The 16,770-nt window shown below is 36.6% G+C and overlaps 1 protein-coding gene across 6 annotated transcripts in view; it reads left to right on the top strand.

Annotated features, from left to right (window-relative positions):
- The window catches only part of TMEM131 (transmembrane protein 131), a 247,039-nt gene that overhangs the window by 198,256 nt on the left and 32,013 nt on the right, over positions 1-16,770 (top strand). For all 6 annotated transcript variants that reach the window (XR_013526314.1, XM_017964076.4, XM_008980096.5 and 3 more), the window contains 10 exons: positions 1,828-1,980; positions 2,080-2,155; positions 2,336-2,453; positions 7,669-7,807; positions 7,922-8,031; positions 8,492-8,558; positions 13,124-13,275; positions 13,654-13,796; positions 14,235-14,421; positions 15,677-15,862. Coding sequence is in view for 5 of the 6 variants with exons in the window: in XM_017964076.4 (XP_017819565.2) it covers positions 1,828-1,980; positions 2,080-2,155; positions 2,336-2,453; positions 7,669-7,807; positions 7,922-8,031; positions 8,492-8,558; positions 13,124-13,275; positions 13,654-13,796; positions 14,235-14,421; positions 15,677-15,862 (1,331 nt within the window). In the remaining variant the exon portion in view is untranslated. The remainder of the gene's footprint in view (positions 1-1,827; positions 1,981-2,079; positions 2,156-2,335; positions 2,454-7,668; positions 7,808-7,921; positions 8,032-8,491; positions 8,559-13,123; positions 13,276-13,653; positions 13,797-14,234; positions 14,422-15,676; positions 15,863-16,770) is intronic.

The raw sequence follows: 16,770 nt of genomic DNA, 5'->3' as shown, positions 1-16,770 counted from the left end.
GGGGTTGTACAGGAATCATGGCCTTGGCATCTGCATTGGGGAGGGCCTCAGGCTGCTTCCACTTATGTAGGAAAGCGAAGAGGAGCTGGCATGTGCAAAGATTACATGGCAGAGAGAGGAGAAGGAGGTGCCAGGCTCTTTTTTAACAACCAGTGGTTGTGCAAACTATTGGCGTGAGAACTCCTTACCACGAGGTTGGAACACACCAAGCCATTCATGAGGGATCCACCCCCATGGCCCAAACGTCTTTCATAAGGCCCACCTCCATCCAACACTGGAGATCACATTTCAGCATGAGACATGGAGGGATTGGTTTTGAACAGCTTCAGATTATTTTTAAGTGTTTTATAGGGCCAGATGCTTGCTCGGAATTCTAAATTACCTCTATATTACCAAATCCTGTCAATCTCTTTATCAGATGGAGAATACTAGAGCTGACTGGAAACGATACCCCAGAATAAACATTTCACATAACTTGTAGCTTGATATTTGAATAGAATTGCGAGAGCAGCGTTTGTATCTGTGAGCTTTTTTGATCCCCCACACCCTTGAGAGACAAGACACAAGGGAAGTAGTTATTCCAAGTACACCAAGTGCCCTGACTGCCTGAGGGCTCCTATCAGCGTCGCAACTGCATGCCTGCCCTCTGCTGGCTGTTGGGTGTTTTAGCCTCACTGGGCTGTAAATGAAGAACGCTGACCTCAGCGTCACCATCATTCCACCCTTTTTCCTGTGCATACTCTTCACTTCTGTATTTTTTATTCCAAATGTTTAAAAAGTGAGTTTAATCATTTTAGATACCTCTTCAAATAAGGAGGAATCTACAAAAATAAAATTTTGTATTCAGCCAAAAGAAATATTGTAATATAATTCTTGAAGATTATACATAAATCATTTAATTTTTTAATTTAAAAATTGGTACACTGGCACAGAGAGAAGCTTGTGACTGGTAAGAGAAATTGCTGGTTATTTAACAGTTTGATCTGTGTGCTGGGTTTTTTGTTTTTAAAATGGAGTCTCGCTCTGTCACCCAGGCTGGAGTGCAGTGGCGCAATCTCAGCTCACTGCAGCCTCTGCTTCCCAGGTTCAAGTGATTCTCCTACCTAAGCCTCCCCGAGGCTGGGACTACAGATGTGTGCTACCACACCTGCTAATTTTTTGTGTGTGTTTTTAGTAGGGACAAGGTTTCACCATGTTGGCCTGGCTGGTCTCAAACTCCTGGCCTCAACTGATCAGCCTGCCTCAGCCTCCCAAAGTGCTAGGATTACAGGCATGAGCCACTGCCTCTGGCCTGTATGCTTGACAACCTATCATTTTAAAAGATGTCTAATTTCTCTTTAGCACAAATGACATATATTTTTATTAATGAAAAAACTTTTAAGAAAAAATGTGATTTTGTCCTGTTTGGCTTTAGATTTTATAATTCAGTTATTTCAGGGCATTCTTACCTTGATATAAACAAAACCTGCTTACCAAACTGAAAGGGACCATTCCCTTTATTTAGAGCTATCTCTGTTTGTACTTTGTTGGCATCCTCAATATCTTAACATGAAAGTGTGAATGTTACGTCAATTGATTGTCAACAAGATTGCAAGATTTGTCCTCCTGATTTTTCTGTAACATGCCATAGCAAGAAAAAAACAGTTTCTTTTTTTGTGGGGTTTTCTTGGCTATTGATGACAATTTAGGGATCATCAACTGATGGACATTCTAAAATAGCTTTTGGGCTTTGGTTTCCTAGAAATACGTTTGTCTACTCTAAAATGTGTTATCTTAAGAAAATTTAACCATATACAAATGAGATTGTTTTTTGCTTTCTTCCTTCAGGGGAAAATAGTTCATCAAAGTTTAAATATTATGAATTCCTTCTCACAGAAGGTGAAAGTACAGCAAATACGATCTTTGTCAGAAGATGTGCGATTTTACTATAAACGATTACGGGGCAATAAGGAAGACTTGGAGCCAGGAAAAAAATCAAAGGTTTGAAGATGTGATATTTGAGAATTCCCATCGGTTAATATTTTGTTTTATGACCTTCTGTGGATTTGAAATTCATGGTTCTCCTGTGCCTCTTTCTAGATTGCAAACATTTATTTTGATCCTGGACTACAGTGTGGGGATCATTGCTATGTTGGCTTGCCTTTTCTATCCAAATGTAAGTGATCTTGCTGTTCTCCCACATGTTTTCACTGCCCCCAAAATATTTTTTTAATAAGAGGCTGCCACTTTGAAAGTACATTACTGTCTTTTGTTACTATAGAAATTATTTGAAGTAAAATTGACAAATGGGTATAGATGCAGGTTAAATACGTCATAACATGTTTCCTTGTTTTAGCTGAACCCAAAGTGCAGCCTGGTGTAGCCATGCAGGAAGATATATGGGATGCTGACTGGGATTTGCATCAAAGCCTCTTCAAGAGCTGGACAGGAATAAAGGAAAATTCAGGTCATAGGTGAGTGCTTTATTTATTTTAGCCATCTTTACAAGTTTGAAGCATATTGCTTTCTAAATTTTATTCTTATATTAGATTGTTTTGCTTTATAGCTAAGAAAAATGCCTGATTTTCAGAAAGTTACTAGTGAGACATCTTAAATTGCCATTTTAACTATATGTTGCTTGGAAATATACATACTGTCATTTTTCTCTTTTCTCCAGTGCTTTAGATACTTCTTATACTCCAAGAAAATATTTGAAGTTGTCTTTATGTAGGATGACTACAGTATTCACCTTAGACTCATCCATTTGTGTAGAAAAGAAAGTTTTTACCTACCGCTGACCTCTGTTGAAGGCAAGGAAAACATTTTCTAGGTTTACACCCACCTAGACATTTGGTGCAAGATCGAGTGTCTGTTCGCTTGTTGTGAAAACAATACCGCCTTCCTTTCTAAGTGCTGAGTTGTTAGGGAGCTCACAGGGCTCCATTCAGACAGGCCACAGTGTTTCTTTGGCAGGTAGGAAATGTACTTCTAATGACAAATCAATACTACACCTGGATTCCAAAACAAAAATGTATTGATGTAGTAGTATGGAAATCTGGTCTTTCGTGTACTTCAGAAAGGAATTTGACTAGAATAATGACAGTATGGCAGTTGATAGAAACTGCTCTCCTCAAGCAGTTAATTTGAAATATACTTGTTGACATCAAGATATTCCCATTTAAGAGTACTGTAAATTTGGCCAGGCGCGGTGGCTCACGCCTATAATCCCAGCACTTTGGAGGCCGAGGTGGGTGGATCACGAGGTCAAGAGATCAAGACCATCCTGGTCAACAAGGTGAAACCCCATCTCTACTAAAAATACAAAAATTAGCTGGGCATGGTGGTGCACGCCTGTAGTCCCAGCTACTCGGGAGGCTGAAGCAGGAGAATTGCTTGAACCCAGAAGGCGGAGGTTGCAGTGAGCCGAGATCATGCCATTGCACTCCAGTCTGGGTAACAACAGCAAAACTCCGTCTCAGAAAAAAAAAAAAGAGTACTGTAAATTCTCAAGCCATTCATAATTGATTTGGAGGGTTTGTTTGTCTAAACTCTCTGCTATGAAAAGTTTTCTTAAGGCAAAAGAAAGTTGAATGTTTGCTTTAAGATGGTTAAAATGAATACAAAAGAGACTTCCCCTAATGGACTTGCTGAGAGAACACTAAAACTCTCCTTTGTACCCTATATTTCCACGGTGTACATTATAAAGGACAAGCAAGCCTCAAATGTTAATGTCCAATTATGAACACATAACTTACAGTGCTGCCTTAGGGTCAGCTGCTAAAGAACCTCTTTACCTTCTATCCACAAAAACCTGCCTTCCTCCCTGTGTCCCCAGCACCCCATTGCTAAGACCTGGGCTCCCTATCTGTCCTGTGCACCATGTCCTAAGTGCACAGTAGATGTGATGTTCTCCCTGCTCCTGCCTTTCTGTTACTTTGTCGCATGTGCATTACAGAAGATTTCTGCTACTAGTCTTATATACCTGTACTCTTTTATTTTCATGCTTTGAAAGATGTAAGTAGATAGAAATGTCAAAATTTATCATAGGAATGAGATTATGAATAAACGTGTTAACTATCTGATATTTTCTAAAATGAAAATACACTAATTGTAAAATAATGCTTTACTAGAAAAACCAGTTTTGATTCTCTGCTCTAGAGAATAACTTAAACATCATTAGAAACATCCAGATATTCAAAATGCATTTAAAAAAAAAAAAAACTAAATAAAAGCTGACATTTAATTATCCACTTTGGAGTATTCAAAATAGTATGGACAATCAAAAGTTGTTAACTTCATTGTAAACCAAACATTAAATGAAGACATTATTATTATTTTAAGTGAATATTTTGATTTTTAGAAGCTTAGATTTCTTTGTAGATTTCTGTTAACTTCTTTGAATGGTTTATTTTTTATTAATATGTGTGTGTGTCTTTTATTTTTTTTTTCTATGAAAGAAAGAAACAAAGAGAAAGGGGGAGAGAGAACAAGGGTCTTGCTCTGTTGCCCAGGCTAGAATGCAATCTAAAAGTGGGTATTATAAACCTCTTTTATGCTGATAATTGTGCTTAACAGCAGACACAGGAAGGAATAAGGGAAGAAAATAACAAACAGCCAACCAATATTTCATTTAAGTCTGTGAAATGCTATGCAAATGCTGAAGAGTGATTTACTTCCAATTATGTGGTCACTTTCAAAATAGGTGTAATGTGATACTGAGAAAAATGTATGTTCTGTGGACCTGGGGTGAAGAATTCTATAAATATTCACTGAGTTTACTTGTTCTAGGTCTGAGTTCTAATCATAGATGTCCCTGTTAATTTTCTGTCTCGTTGATCTGTCAAATATTAACAATGTGGTATCAAAGTCTCGCGCTATTATTGTGCGGGAGTCCAAGTCTCTTTATAAGTCATTAAGAACTTGTCTTATGTATCTGGGTGCTCCTATATTGAGTGCATATATATTTATGATCATTGACTCCTGTTGCATTGATCCTTTTATAATTATGTAATGTCCTTCTTTGTTTCTTTTAGTCTTTGTTACTGTTAAAATCTATTGCCAGAGACAAAAGTTACAGCTCCTGTTTTTTGTTTGTTTGTTTGTTTGTTTGTTGTTGTTGTTTTTTGCTCTTCATTTGATTGGTAAGTCTTCCACCAAAGCTTTGTTTTGAGTCTGTGTGTCCTTATGAGATGGATCTGGATACAGCGTACCAATGGGTTTTGACTTTTTTATTCAATTTGCCTGTTCGTGTCTTTGATTGGGGCATTTAATCCATTTAAATTTAGGATTAATATTGATATTTGTGAGTTTAATATTGTCATTTAATGCTATCTGGCTATTTTGCCCATTTGTTGATATAGATTCTGCATTGTGGAGATACTCTTTACCTTTTGTTAAGTTTTTGGGATGACTGATAATGGTTGTTCCTTTCTGTGTGTAATGCTTCTTTCAGAAGCTCTTGTAAAGCAGGCCTGGTGGTGATGAAATCTCTGAGTGTTTGCTTGTTCGTGAAAATTTTATTTTTCCTTCATTTATGAAGCTTAGTTTGGGTGAATATGAGATTCTGGGCTGAATATTCTTTTCTTTGAGGATATTGAATATTGACCCCCACTCTCTTCTAGTTTCTAGGGTTTCTGCTGAGAGATCTGCTATGAGTCTGATAGGCTTCCCTAACTGATCTTTCTCTCTAGCTGCCCTTAGAATTTTCTTCTTTATTTCAACCTTGGTGAATCTAATGATTATGTGTCTTGGGGTTGCTCTACTTGAGGAATATCTTTGGTGTTCTCTGTATTACCTGGAGTTGAGTATTGTCCTGCGTTACTAGGTTAGGAAAGTTTTCCTGAATAATATCCTGAAGAATATTTTCCAGCTTGGATTCATTCTCCTCATGACATTCAGGTACACCAAACGTAAGTTAGGTCTTTTCACATAGTCTCATATTTCTTGAAGACTTTGCTCATTCCTTTTTACTCTTTCTTCTCTAATCTTGTCTTCTCGTTTCATTTTATTAAGTTGGTCTTCCACCTCTGATATCCTTTCTTCTGCTTGAACAATTCCACTGTTAAAACCTGTGTATACTTCGTGGAGTTCTCATATTGTATTCTTCAGTTCCATTAATTCACTTATATTCCTCTCTAAATTGTCTATTCTCATTAGGATTTCATCAAACCTTTTTTCAAGGTTCTTAGTTTATTTACATTGGGCTAGAACATGTTCTTTTAACTCACAGAAGTTTCTTATTATCCACCTTCTGAAGCCTAATTATGTTAATGGAACGCACTCGTTCTCCATCAGGCCTTGTTCCCCTGTTGATTAGGAACTGTGATCCCCTGTAGAGGGAGAGGCATTCTGATTTTGGGTATTCTCAGCCTTTTTACGCTGGTTTCTTCCCATCATTGTAAATATATCCACCTGTCGTCTTTGTAATTACCAACTTTCAAATTAGGTCTCTGAGTGGATGTCAAACTTGTTGATTCCCAGCGCCGGAATCTGAGCAAAGCACTGCGCCAGCTAAAATAGCAGCATTAAGATTTATGGTGCTTTTCTGCCCGGGAATCTTCAGTCTGGCTTCCCGGAGTCCCTTTTTCAATCAGCTGAATGGGTGACTCTGCCTTCCCAGAGCTCCAAACATCGACCAGAAGGGGACTCAGTCCCGTTTACTCTGCACCGAGAACCACCACACTGAGGCGCTGGCAAAACCTCCGCGCCAGCCACAAGAGTCACACTGGCGACCCATGGGGTTCCTCTGCTGGGAATCTCCTGGTCCGTAGCAACAAAAATTTGTCTGTGTGGCGTCCTCTTGTTCTCTGCGCTTTCACTGGGAGCTACAGTCCTGAGCTGCTAATAATCGGCCATCTTGGATCTCTCTCTCACACCTGTACTCTTAACAGGGTGATCGTAACTCCACAGCAATAGTGTTAGGGGTTAAAATGTGCTTCAGCGTTTAGTCCCAGCGATCTTACCCCTATTTATAATGTGTCCTTGGGAATGTGTTGTGAATTCTAAGCAACTGGCTTATACACACATGTGAGTAGGGAAATATTCACATGAGGTCCTGAATGTTTCTGAAAGGTTTACATATATCTGCACAAAACCTTCATAGGTTTTACCTCGTTGTCTACTGATGTCTTCATTGAATGTAAGGATTGTTTGTTTTTATATCAAGGGGGAAAAAAGGCCATATGCCAAGCAATGTACTGCCTTCTCATTAGTTCTACTGAAAATGTTATTAGCACCTGGTTGTGAATGTCTAGATCTTTCCCCTTGGCACATAAAATCCTTGAGGGTCTGTGTAACATCATATGTTACCTGCATATACCTGAATTTTCCAAACAGGTTATCTAACATAGACCAGCTTTTTCTACCGAATTTATACTTGGAAAGGTTTTTCTAAACTAACACAGGATTACATTAATGCTGTTAGTACTATTCCTAAGATTTTATCATTCTTTTCATATTCAATACAGAAACAATACAGAGGATCTGTGACAGATATTTTGGCAACTCTTTGTGCCAGGATAAATACATCATGTAGCATTACAAGCATAGTAAAATACTCTAATGAATAAACCTGTTTTTTCAGGACCAGCATAAAATTTCTCAAGTACATAAGCCTAATCGAATTTCTTATGTTCAGAAGACTCAAATATTTCATTTTGATACCCAGTGACTTACAAATTGTTTTTCTAGATTGAGTGCTATATTTGAAGTAAATACAGACCTCCAAAAAAATATAATATCGAAAATCACTGCTGAGCTCTCCTGGCCTTCCATACTTAGCTCACCCCGGCACTTGAAATTTCCACTTACTAATACAAACTGCTCCTCAGTAAGTATTCAAAGTGACATTGGTTTTTGGAAATACATACTAGGGTTATAAAGTATTTACTCTTAGCTTTAACCATAGAACTCTTTCATTTAATGTTTCATTATTTTGTTTAAGGAAGAAGAGATTACTTTAGAAAATCCTGCAGATGTTCCTGTCTATGTTCAGTTTATTCCTCTGGCTTTATATTCCAACCCTTCAGTGTTTGTAGATAAGTTAGTATCAAGGTAAGTGTTGCTTTGGATCATCAGAATGTTTCTATATAGTCTTAAATCAGTATTTTATTCACTTAAAAAGCCTTATTGCAGCTCATTCAGTAATAGATTTGACTTAGAGGAGTTCTGGATCTATAAGGTTGAGAGAAGATTTTAGGCAGGTTTAGGTTGACACTGTGTGAAACATCCAGAAAAACTTTCAGTATAAGGCAAGAAAAAGTAATGTGAAACTCCCTTCTAAAAATTTATAAACAGAAAGCAAATGAAACCTTTCAAATATTTTAGTTTTAAAATGTGAACAAAATATTAATTACAAGTTGTAGCTTTTAATTTTTAAGGCCATAAATCTGGTCATATTGATATCAAAACCTGCCAGACAATAATTTGAAAATAAAGCACACACCTGATAATCCATAACCCCCTTAACTATGATGTTGCTTATAAATCAATATGTGTACATTTTTTGTTTTAGGTTTAACTTGAGTAAGGTGGCAAAGATAGATTTGAGAACACTAGAATTTCAAGTCTTCAGAAATAGTGTAAGTATCAAACGTCATACTATTCCAAAGAAATTATTCTATAATATCAGTGTAAATGTGAAAGAAAATTATAAGCTACTCTTAAATTTGTCTGAAGGGTAAGTTACTGAAGAAGTCAGAGCAGTCCAGTAATTATTTTAGAGGCAAATAAATCAGGAAGAGTAGGTGGGATTTAGATCAGAGTGAGGCACATTGAGTAAAAGGTTCATATTTTGGGCATTAAACATTAAGTCCATGAAGGTTTATAATAATAACTACAGAAATTCTGATGATATATAGATGAGGTAAATATTAATTTATAATTGATTTTTATTAAGCATCAAAATATTGAGCTCAGTCATTTAAATTTTCTTTCTGGATACTTTGTAATTAAATTGTAAGCCATCCATGAATGCTAAACCCATTACTGGCTGTGTTCGCACTTAGCACAGTAACGTGTGGTTTTCACTCAATGGATGATCTTATATTTATAAACATATACATAAACTGGTTTGTTCTGGGAACCAATCTGGTTTCTATCATTCAGGTCAGGTTGAGCAACCACTGACCACTCATTATTAAATAAGGCTTAATATAAGGGTGTGTGTTAGGGACTTAACACCTGGTCCAAGCCTTTTGGCCACCATACCCTTCTGCCCAGGGCCAAATTCAAGTCTGATTGTGTGATTCCAGAAGACTTTCCCTTACCATCATATTACGTGGTCATTGCTGATCAGGAATTGCTATGAGCCTTTTCAAACCAGATCCCTTGTAGTTCTTGAAATACTGTATTCATTCCCATAGCTTCATGTTTTCATCTGTAAGGCGTATATTAGCCAAATCCTTACCAGAATAGTTAGTTTTTATAAGTCTGTCTTTAAGGCGAGCTTACATAAGTAATAGTCAAAGTTGTATTTTTTTTTTCTGTTGAATAATGGCTAGGATATGACACTAGACTGAAGTTTAGACAGTCTTGTATTCTAACCTCACACCCCTTTCTGGGAATCTTTTTGTGCTTTGCTTTTCCTATCTGTAAAATGCCAATGTAACAAATGTTACTGGAGGTTATCTAGAAGGCTCAGTAACTGAAACTTCCTTTCACTCTGCTTTTTTTTTTTTTTTCCTTTTTGAGACGGAGTCTCACTCTGTTGCCCAGGCTGGAGTGCAGTGGTGCAGTCTCAGCTCGCTGCAACCTCTGCTTCTCAGGTTCAAGCAATTCTCCTGCCTCAGCCTCCTGAGTAGCTAGGATTACAGGCACATATCACACCTGGCTAATTTTTTGTTTGTATTTTTAGTAGAAATGGGTTTCACCATGTTGGCCAGGCTGGTCTCGAACTCCTGACCTCAAGTAATCCGCCTACCTCGGCCTCCCAAAGTACTGGGATTACAGGCGTGAGCCACCGCACCTGACCCACTCTGCTTTTATAATAGGAGAAATGTTGCATAAGTATTAAGTGAGCTAATATTTAACTTTTTTATTTTATTAACTATAAGTCATATTTACATGATGTAGAACACTGAACTAAGCACTGTGAGAGATAGGAAAATAAATAAGAGTATTTGAGGTGTCATAAATTTATTTTAAATAAGAAATTCAGGAGGAGGTCCTAGAGCAAGCTTACAGTAAATTCTATCACAGGTTCCTCTACAGTGCTATAAAATGCGGTTCTCAAAATACTTGGTCTCAGGACTCCCTTACAGTCTTAAAATTATTAAGGATCCCAGAGAGGTTTCTTGTTTATATGGTTTACATCTATCAGTGTTTTGCCATATTAGAGATCTTTAATATAGTGATTTAATTTATTTAAAATAATAATAAACATTCCATTGAACATAGGTTAACATCAAAAATGAAAACTATATTTTTTTAATCATTTAGCAAGGAAAATGGATTATTTTAAATTTTTACAAATCTCTTTAATGACTGACTTCCTGACTTAATAGATAGATTCTCATATCTGCTTCTACATTTAGTCTCCTGTGATACATTGTTTTGATTTAAGTATATAATGAAAATCTAACCTGCTACAGACATGTAATTAGAAAAAGGAGTATTTTAGTTGCCTTTTAATTTATAACACTGTACATCAATCATTTGGAAAATACTCGTTCACGGAGACATGCAGACCTTACAAATGTTGCCACAATTTACTATGTACTGTCCACCAATAAGTCATACTTATTAATATAACCACCAGTCTCATCAGGAGACTCTTGAAGTATTGGGAAGCTGTCAGGCTCACAAGGGTGAATATAAATTATCCAAAGTCCTAAGTTTTATTCAAAGGCTTGAATTTTATCCTTCAGTAGGCTTACTTATTTTTGTGAAAATATCTGCCAGATACCCAAGTCTGAATAATCATAGACTCACTGTTAGTCATTCTTTCAGTTATAAACAATGTTCCATGAGAAAAGCAGCTAGTTTAGCTTCCATCTCGAACAGCTTTTCAAAACAGCATGGTGGCTGTAGAAATACTTAATACATACTTTCTGTCATATCCCACAGAATATTAAAGACATGCTCTGGGGTTGACATTTTTACTGTATCATTGAGGACTTTTTTTTTTTTTTAGCTACAAATGCATGACACTGAAGAACACATTGGCTGCTAGGAAAAGTTGATACCACTGCCTTGATTCGTGCTCAGGGGTCAGCATTTTTACCCTCCATAGCGTTTGCTGCTGACCATCAGTGCGGATGCCAACTTAGTGAAAAAGGCAAATAACATCTCTCAGTATTATTATGAAAATAGTTTTGACATTGTGGTTGATACTCTGACAGGATCCCTGAAAACCCCAGGGGTCCAAGGGTTACTCTTGGAGAACCACCACTATAAAATTATTAAGGTCCTGAATGGTATACAGGAGGCATCACAACATCCTGAAGTTTTCTTCAAATCATGAGAGTTTAAATTAGCTAGTGTTTGCTGGGAATATATGTATAGCACATCGTTGTGTCTGTCAGTTACTCAGCATAGTTAATTTAAAAGGGAACTTATGCAGCAACCATTTTGAAGCACTTGGAATATTCTCTTGTCTTAGTAGACTTTGACAGAAAGGGAAAAAAAAAATAGCAGTTGACATTTGAACAACACAGGCTTGGACTTTGCTGGTTCACTCATACATACATTTTTTTCAATTAAGTGCAGATGGAAAATACAATTCTCAGGATGCAAAACTGCATATATGGAGAGCCCTACTTTTTGTATAGGCACATTCCTCAGTCACCAACTGCAGCTTGAAAATGTGCAGATTTGGTTATGCCAGGGATCCTGGAACCAATCTCCAGCATGTACAGAGACCACCGTATTTACCTCAGAAGCAAGAATTAAAAGTAGTGTGCCTCATAAAGTCTGTTGACTATAAGTTAATGTTTGTGGAATCATGCTGAAGCAAGTAGTTAGATCTGTAAGTGTGAAACACACACCAGCCTATCCCAGGAGGAGTAGAAAACAATACAAAATTCACCCTCCTTCCATGTTAGTGGAAGCCATAAAGAACTGGCGGACATTTATAGCCAAGTGTTGCCAACCCTTCCCTCAAAAAAGTTTACACTTAATGTTGCTTAAAAACCAGAACAGTATATCCTTATATGTGACCTGTGACTTTTTTTTTTTAATAAAAAAGCAAATGTTTTTTAACCTTAACTATAACTGGTTGTCAAAAAGTCATAATTTTCGCTGGATGCCGTGGCTCATGCCTGTAATTCCACCACTTTGAGAGGCTGAGGTGGGTGGATCACGAGGTCGGGAGTTCAAGACCAGCCTAGCCAAGATGGTGAAATCCCATCTTTACTAAAAATACAAAAATTAGTCAGGCATGGTGGCAGGCACCTGTAATCCCAGCTACTCAGGAGGCTGAGGCAAGAGAAACACTTGAACCCAGGAGGTGGAGGTTGTAGTGAGCAGAGATCGTGCCACTGCTCTCCAGCCTGGGCAACAAGAGTGAGACTCTGTCTCCAAAAAAAAAAAGTCATATTTTGAATATTAAACTAAGCTATGCTTTAAACTTTAAATAATCAAGTGTTTGTAAAACAGTAATTGTGTGTAAACTTCAAAATAAGATTCAAGGAGGAATTTATAGGAACTGGAAATATTTTTACATGTAAAAGTACAGTGCAGCCTGAAGACCCTTCCCCTGGTCCCCTTCAGAGGGGAGGAGTGGCACAGCAGTGGCAGCAGCATCAGGAGGCCTGAGGTGCTAGTGTTGGTTCCGCAAGGGTTTGCTTTGTGCTAATGCATCTAGCTATTCATCTTAGGTTTGTGTCCTTTTCTGTATGTGTGTAATATTTCAAAATTGTAAAAGGTTAAAAACAAAAAAGATCCATATCCAAAAACAAATGCCTTGTGCAAACATTGAGGACTTTGGTGACCTGGGGGACAAAGCCCCTTTTTCGACTTAATGCAGAATATGCATCTCATTGTTGGTAACTCTGCACTGCCTTCCAGCTAACCTGTATCTAAATACGACATTTACAAATTTAATCAGTTTGGAAAACTATACTGGGCTTTAGATGGGGTAAAAAGGAAGAAACATTCTTCCAGAGAATATATTCATGACTCCTCTTTGTTTACCCAATGATTCAAGGCTCATCCACTGCAGAGTTCAACAGGATTTATGGAGGGCCTCTCTCGACATTTAATTTTAAACCTAATTTTAAAACCTGGAGAAAAGAAATCTGTCAAAGTAAAGTTTACTCCAGTTCACAACAGAACTGTTTCTTCACTTATCATAGTCAGGTAGGTTCTGTGATATAGGTGTCGGTTGATTTTTACTACTTACTTACAAGTCCTCACTTGTTTTGAGATGAATTTATGTGTCTAATTTATGAAATAGTTCACTTTATCCAAAACATGCACACATACTTCATGCCTGATAAAACATACCTCTGTTATCAGCTGCATAGTTCAAAAACATGAATAGTGGTTTACTGTATTGTATATCTCTTAAAAATAAAAACTCTTGTCTTCTCTGTATTTTTGAATTCTTAAAGTGTAAATTCTCACCATTAAATTTAATTTCTTTGTAGTGCTTTATAAAATAACAGTAGAAATTGCAAATCCAAAGATTGTGCAAATTTAATGAGAGAAAAATATGTAATTCTTGTTTTTACATAGAAATAACCTGACTGTGATGGATGCTGTGATGGTCCAAGGACAAGGAGCAACTGAGAACTTGAGGGTGGCAGGCAAACTTCCAGGCCTAGCAAGTTCCTTACGCTTTAAAATCACAGAAGCCTTGTTAAAAGATTGTACAGATAGTAAGTCTTCCTAACAGTTCCAGGGACACCAATTTTAGCATTTGCTTTCAGCAGCAGATACTTTCAAAAACAACATTATTTGTATATGTGCACACGTGTATATTAGTTATGCATGCTTAAGGTCTTAAGGAAACTCCACATCTTGTACTTACAGTTGTTTGATTTGGATCTTTAAAGATTTAAAGTGTTTGCACTCATTGCATACCTTAGCTGATTTACTCTCAGTATGAAATGTAAAGTATATAAAACTTTTGCATCTAAAATGATATGTCAAAGTAGACTACCTCATGATGAAAGCTCAGGAATAGCTGATCTCTCTGATGTGCAAGGATGGTTTATAACCTGTGGCATACAGTAATTCATGATTAATGTATTTATCATTGGACTGGGAGCACATGATGACAAGATGTAGTCTTATTCCTGATTTTTTTCCTTTAGGTTTAAAACTAAGGGAACCAAATTTCACACTGAAAAGAACATTTAAGGTAGAGAATACAGGACAACTTCAAATTCATATAGAAACCATTGAAATCAGTGGATACTCATGTGAAGGATATGGCTTTAAAGTTGTTAATTGTCAAGAGTTTGCTCTAAGTGCCAATGCCTCTAGAGATATAATCATACTGTAAGTATTTTATTTTAAGGTATAATGAATCATTAACTTTTTATACTAGAGTTGCTCAAACTCTATGCAAAGATAAGTTTTCATATTTACCAAAAATCTTTATCCACAAATATATTCATTTGATTTTTTTTCACTTAATCTTTAGCTAAGTTATTTCTTCGTATCTTAGTTTTCAAAGTTAGGAATTTTTTTCACTTAATTTTTGGTTAAGGTATTTCTTCATATCTGTTTTCAGAAGTTGTAAAACTTTATCTCCAAGGTAGATCAAATAATGTTAGAAATCAATTTCAAAATTCTTTTCAGGGTTATGTTAAAGCAAAAGATGTTGGTATAAATTCAGAGTGCCCTAGCAACAGAGATTTGTTTCATATATGTACAGTTTGCCCTAGCAACAGAGATTTGTTTCATATATGTACAGTTTGCCCTAGCAACAGAGATTTGTTTCATATATGTACAGTTTGCCCTAGCAACAGAGATTTGTTTCATATATGTACAGTTTGCCCTAGCAACAGAGATTTGTTTCATATATGTACAGCTTTTTCATGTTTTGCAATACAAGGATGTGTAATACTTTGATCAGAAAACAATTTTAATGCCTGTCTTAGTAATAGCTGCAGCATATTTTAACAATTAATTGATAACTTTTGTTATAAAGTTTATGCAATAAAATTCAACTTCTGTCTCAACTGAATATTTAATTTTGTAATCTTTAATGGATATTTACTTAATAAGTAGCTACATTATTGCATACAAGGCATACTGTTCAACACCTAAAGATGCAATGAGGAGTAAGACACCTTTCCTCAAGATGCATACAATTAGAAAAAATAAAAATAATTGTGGCAGTAATCAATACTGTAGGAGATGATGGAAAAATCACTTGGCCCCAGACGGTTTGTTTGGATTTTTTTTTTAAAGACATTATTGAGACTGTAGTCTGGGAAAAGAGCAGTGATTTAGATAAAGAAGAAAGGAGGGAAGGACACAAAGCCCAGGACCATTTTCTGAATTAATAATTACAGGAAGCTGATTATTGTTCATTTTTAGGGTAATTTCTCTAATTATTCACAGAGTATCGTTGTTCCTATATTGACCATGGGACAACAGTTTTCTCATAGTAAAATGGGGAAGTTGAATAAAAGTATCGAACTCAAATTCTGTGTTATATTTCAAAGGCTTATGGGACTGGTATTATATGTAAACTGCTTGTGAGATATTTTTAAAATTTAGCCTTACTGCCATCATTCTGTTTTAGGTTTACTCCTGATTTTACAGCTTCTAGAGTTATTCGGGAACTGAAGTTTATAACAACAAGTGGCTCTGAGTTTGTGTTTATACTGAATGCATCCCTTCCTTACCATATGTTAGCAACCTGTGCAGAAGCCCTACCTAGACCCAACTGGGAACTGGCCCTGTACATCATCATCTCAGGAATAATGAGGTACTTCCATCTTATTTTGAAGTTCATATTCATTCATCAGGTTACACGGTTGATTGAGTGCCCACTGTGTGCCAGGCACTGTTCTAAATGCTGGGATATGCCAGAGAACAAAAGAGAACTGTGCCTTTATCAAGCTCACAGACTGGTGGGAACAGTTAAAACTGAGCCTTTCTTGGGTGGCATATATAATAAACAGTCTTCTTTACCTCTGAAATTTGTTATACAAATTAAGTACATGTTAACATCTTTTTAAAATGCTCAGGTAAAGTTACTTGACTTGGGCATATATATATATATGTATATATGTATATGTATATATAATATACTTAACACAGTAGTACATAGGCCACATGAAACTGATGAGAAATATTTTTTAAATCCTCAGTGTCTTCATCTGTTCTCAGTGTATTACTTTGTGTTTCAAGAATCAGATAAATTCACCTCTAAACTAATTTACATATTTAGATTACATATCCCTTAAGGAAAAAGCAAAATTATTCTTAGTAAAAAAAAAAAATCAAATTCCAGGCATTTCTTCTAATACACATAATTATTGCCTCCACATAAAACCTCCATGTAAGATGGCATTCTATAAAAATTGATATATATACAGGCTGGCTCACACCTGTAATCCCAGCACTTCGGGAGGCCAGGGCAGGTGGACCACCTGAGGTCAGGAGTTCGAAACCAGCCTGACCAACATGGTAAAACTACATCTCTATTAAAAATACAAAAAAATTCTCCAGGCATGGTGGTGCATGCCTGTAATCCCAGCTACTCAAAGAGGCTGAGGCAGGAGAATTGCTTGAACCTGGGAGGCAGAGATTGCAGTGAGCCAAGATCATACCATTGCACTCCAGTCTGGGCAATAAGAGTGAAACTCCATCCCCCTTGCCCAAAAAAAAAAA

This window comes from Callithrix jacchus, chromosome 14 (genome assembly GCF_049354715.1).
Source record: "Callithrix jacchus isolate 240 chromosome 14, calJac240_pri, whole genome shotgun sequence".
Classification (NCBI taxonomy): Eukaryota; Metazoa; Chordata; class Mammalia; order Primates; family Cebidae; genus Callithrix; species Callithrix jacchus.
Note: the sequence above shows the minus strand (reverse complement) of the source record. Positions and strands in the feature narration are given on the sequence as shown.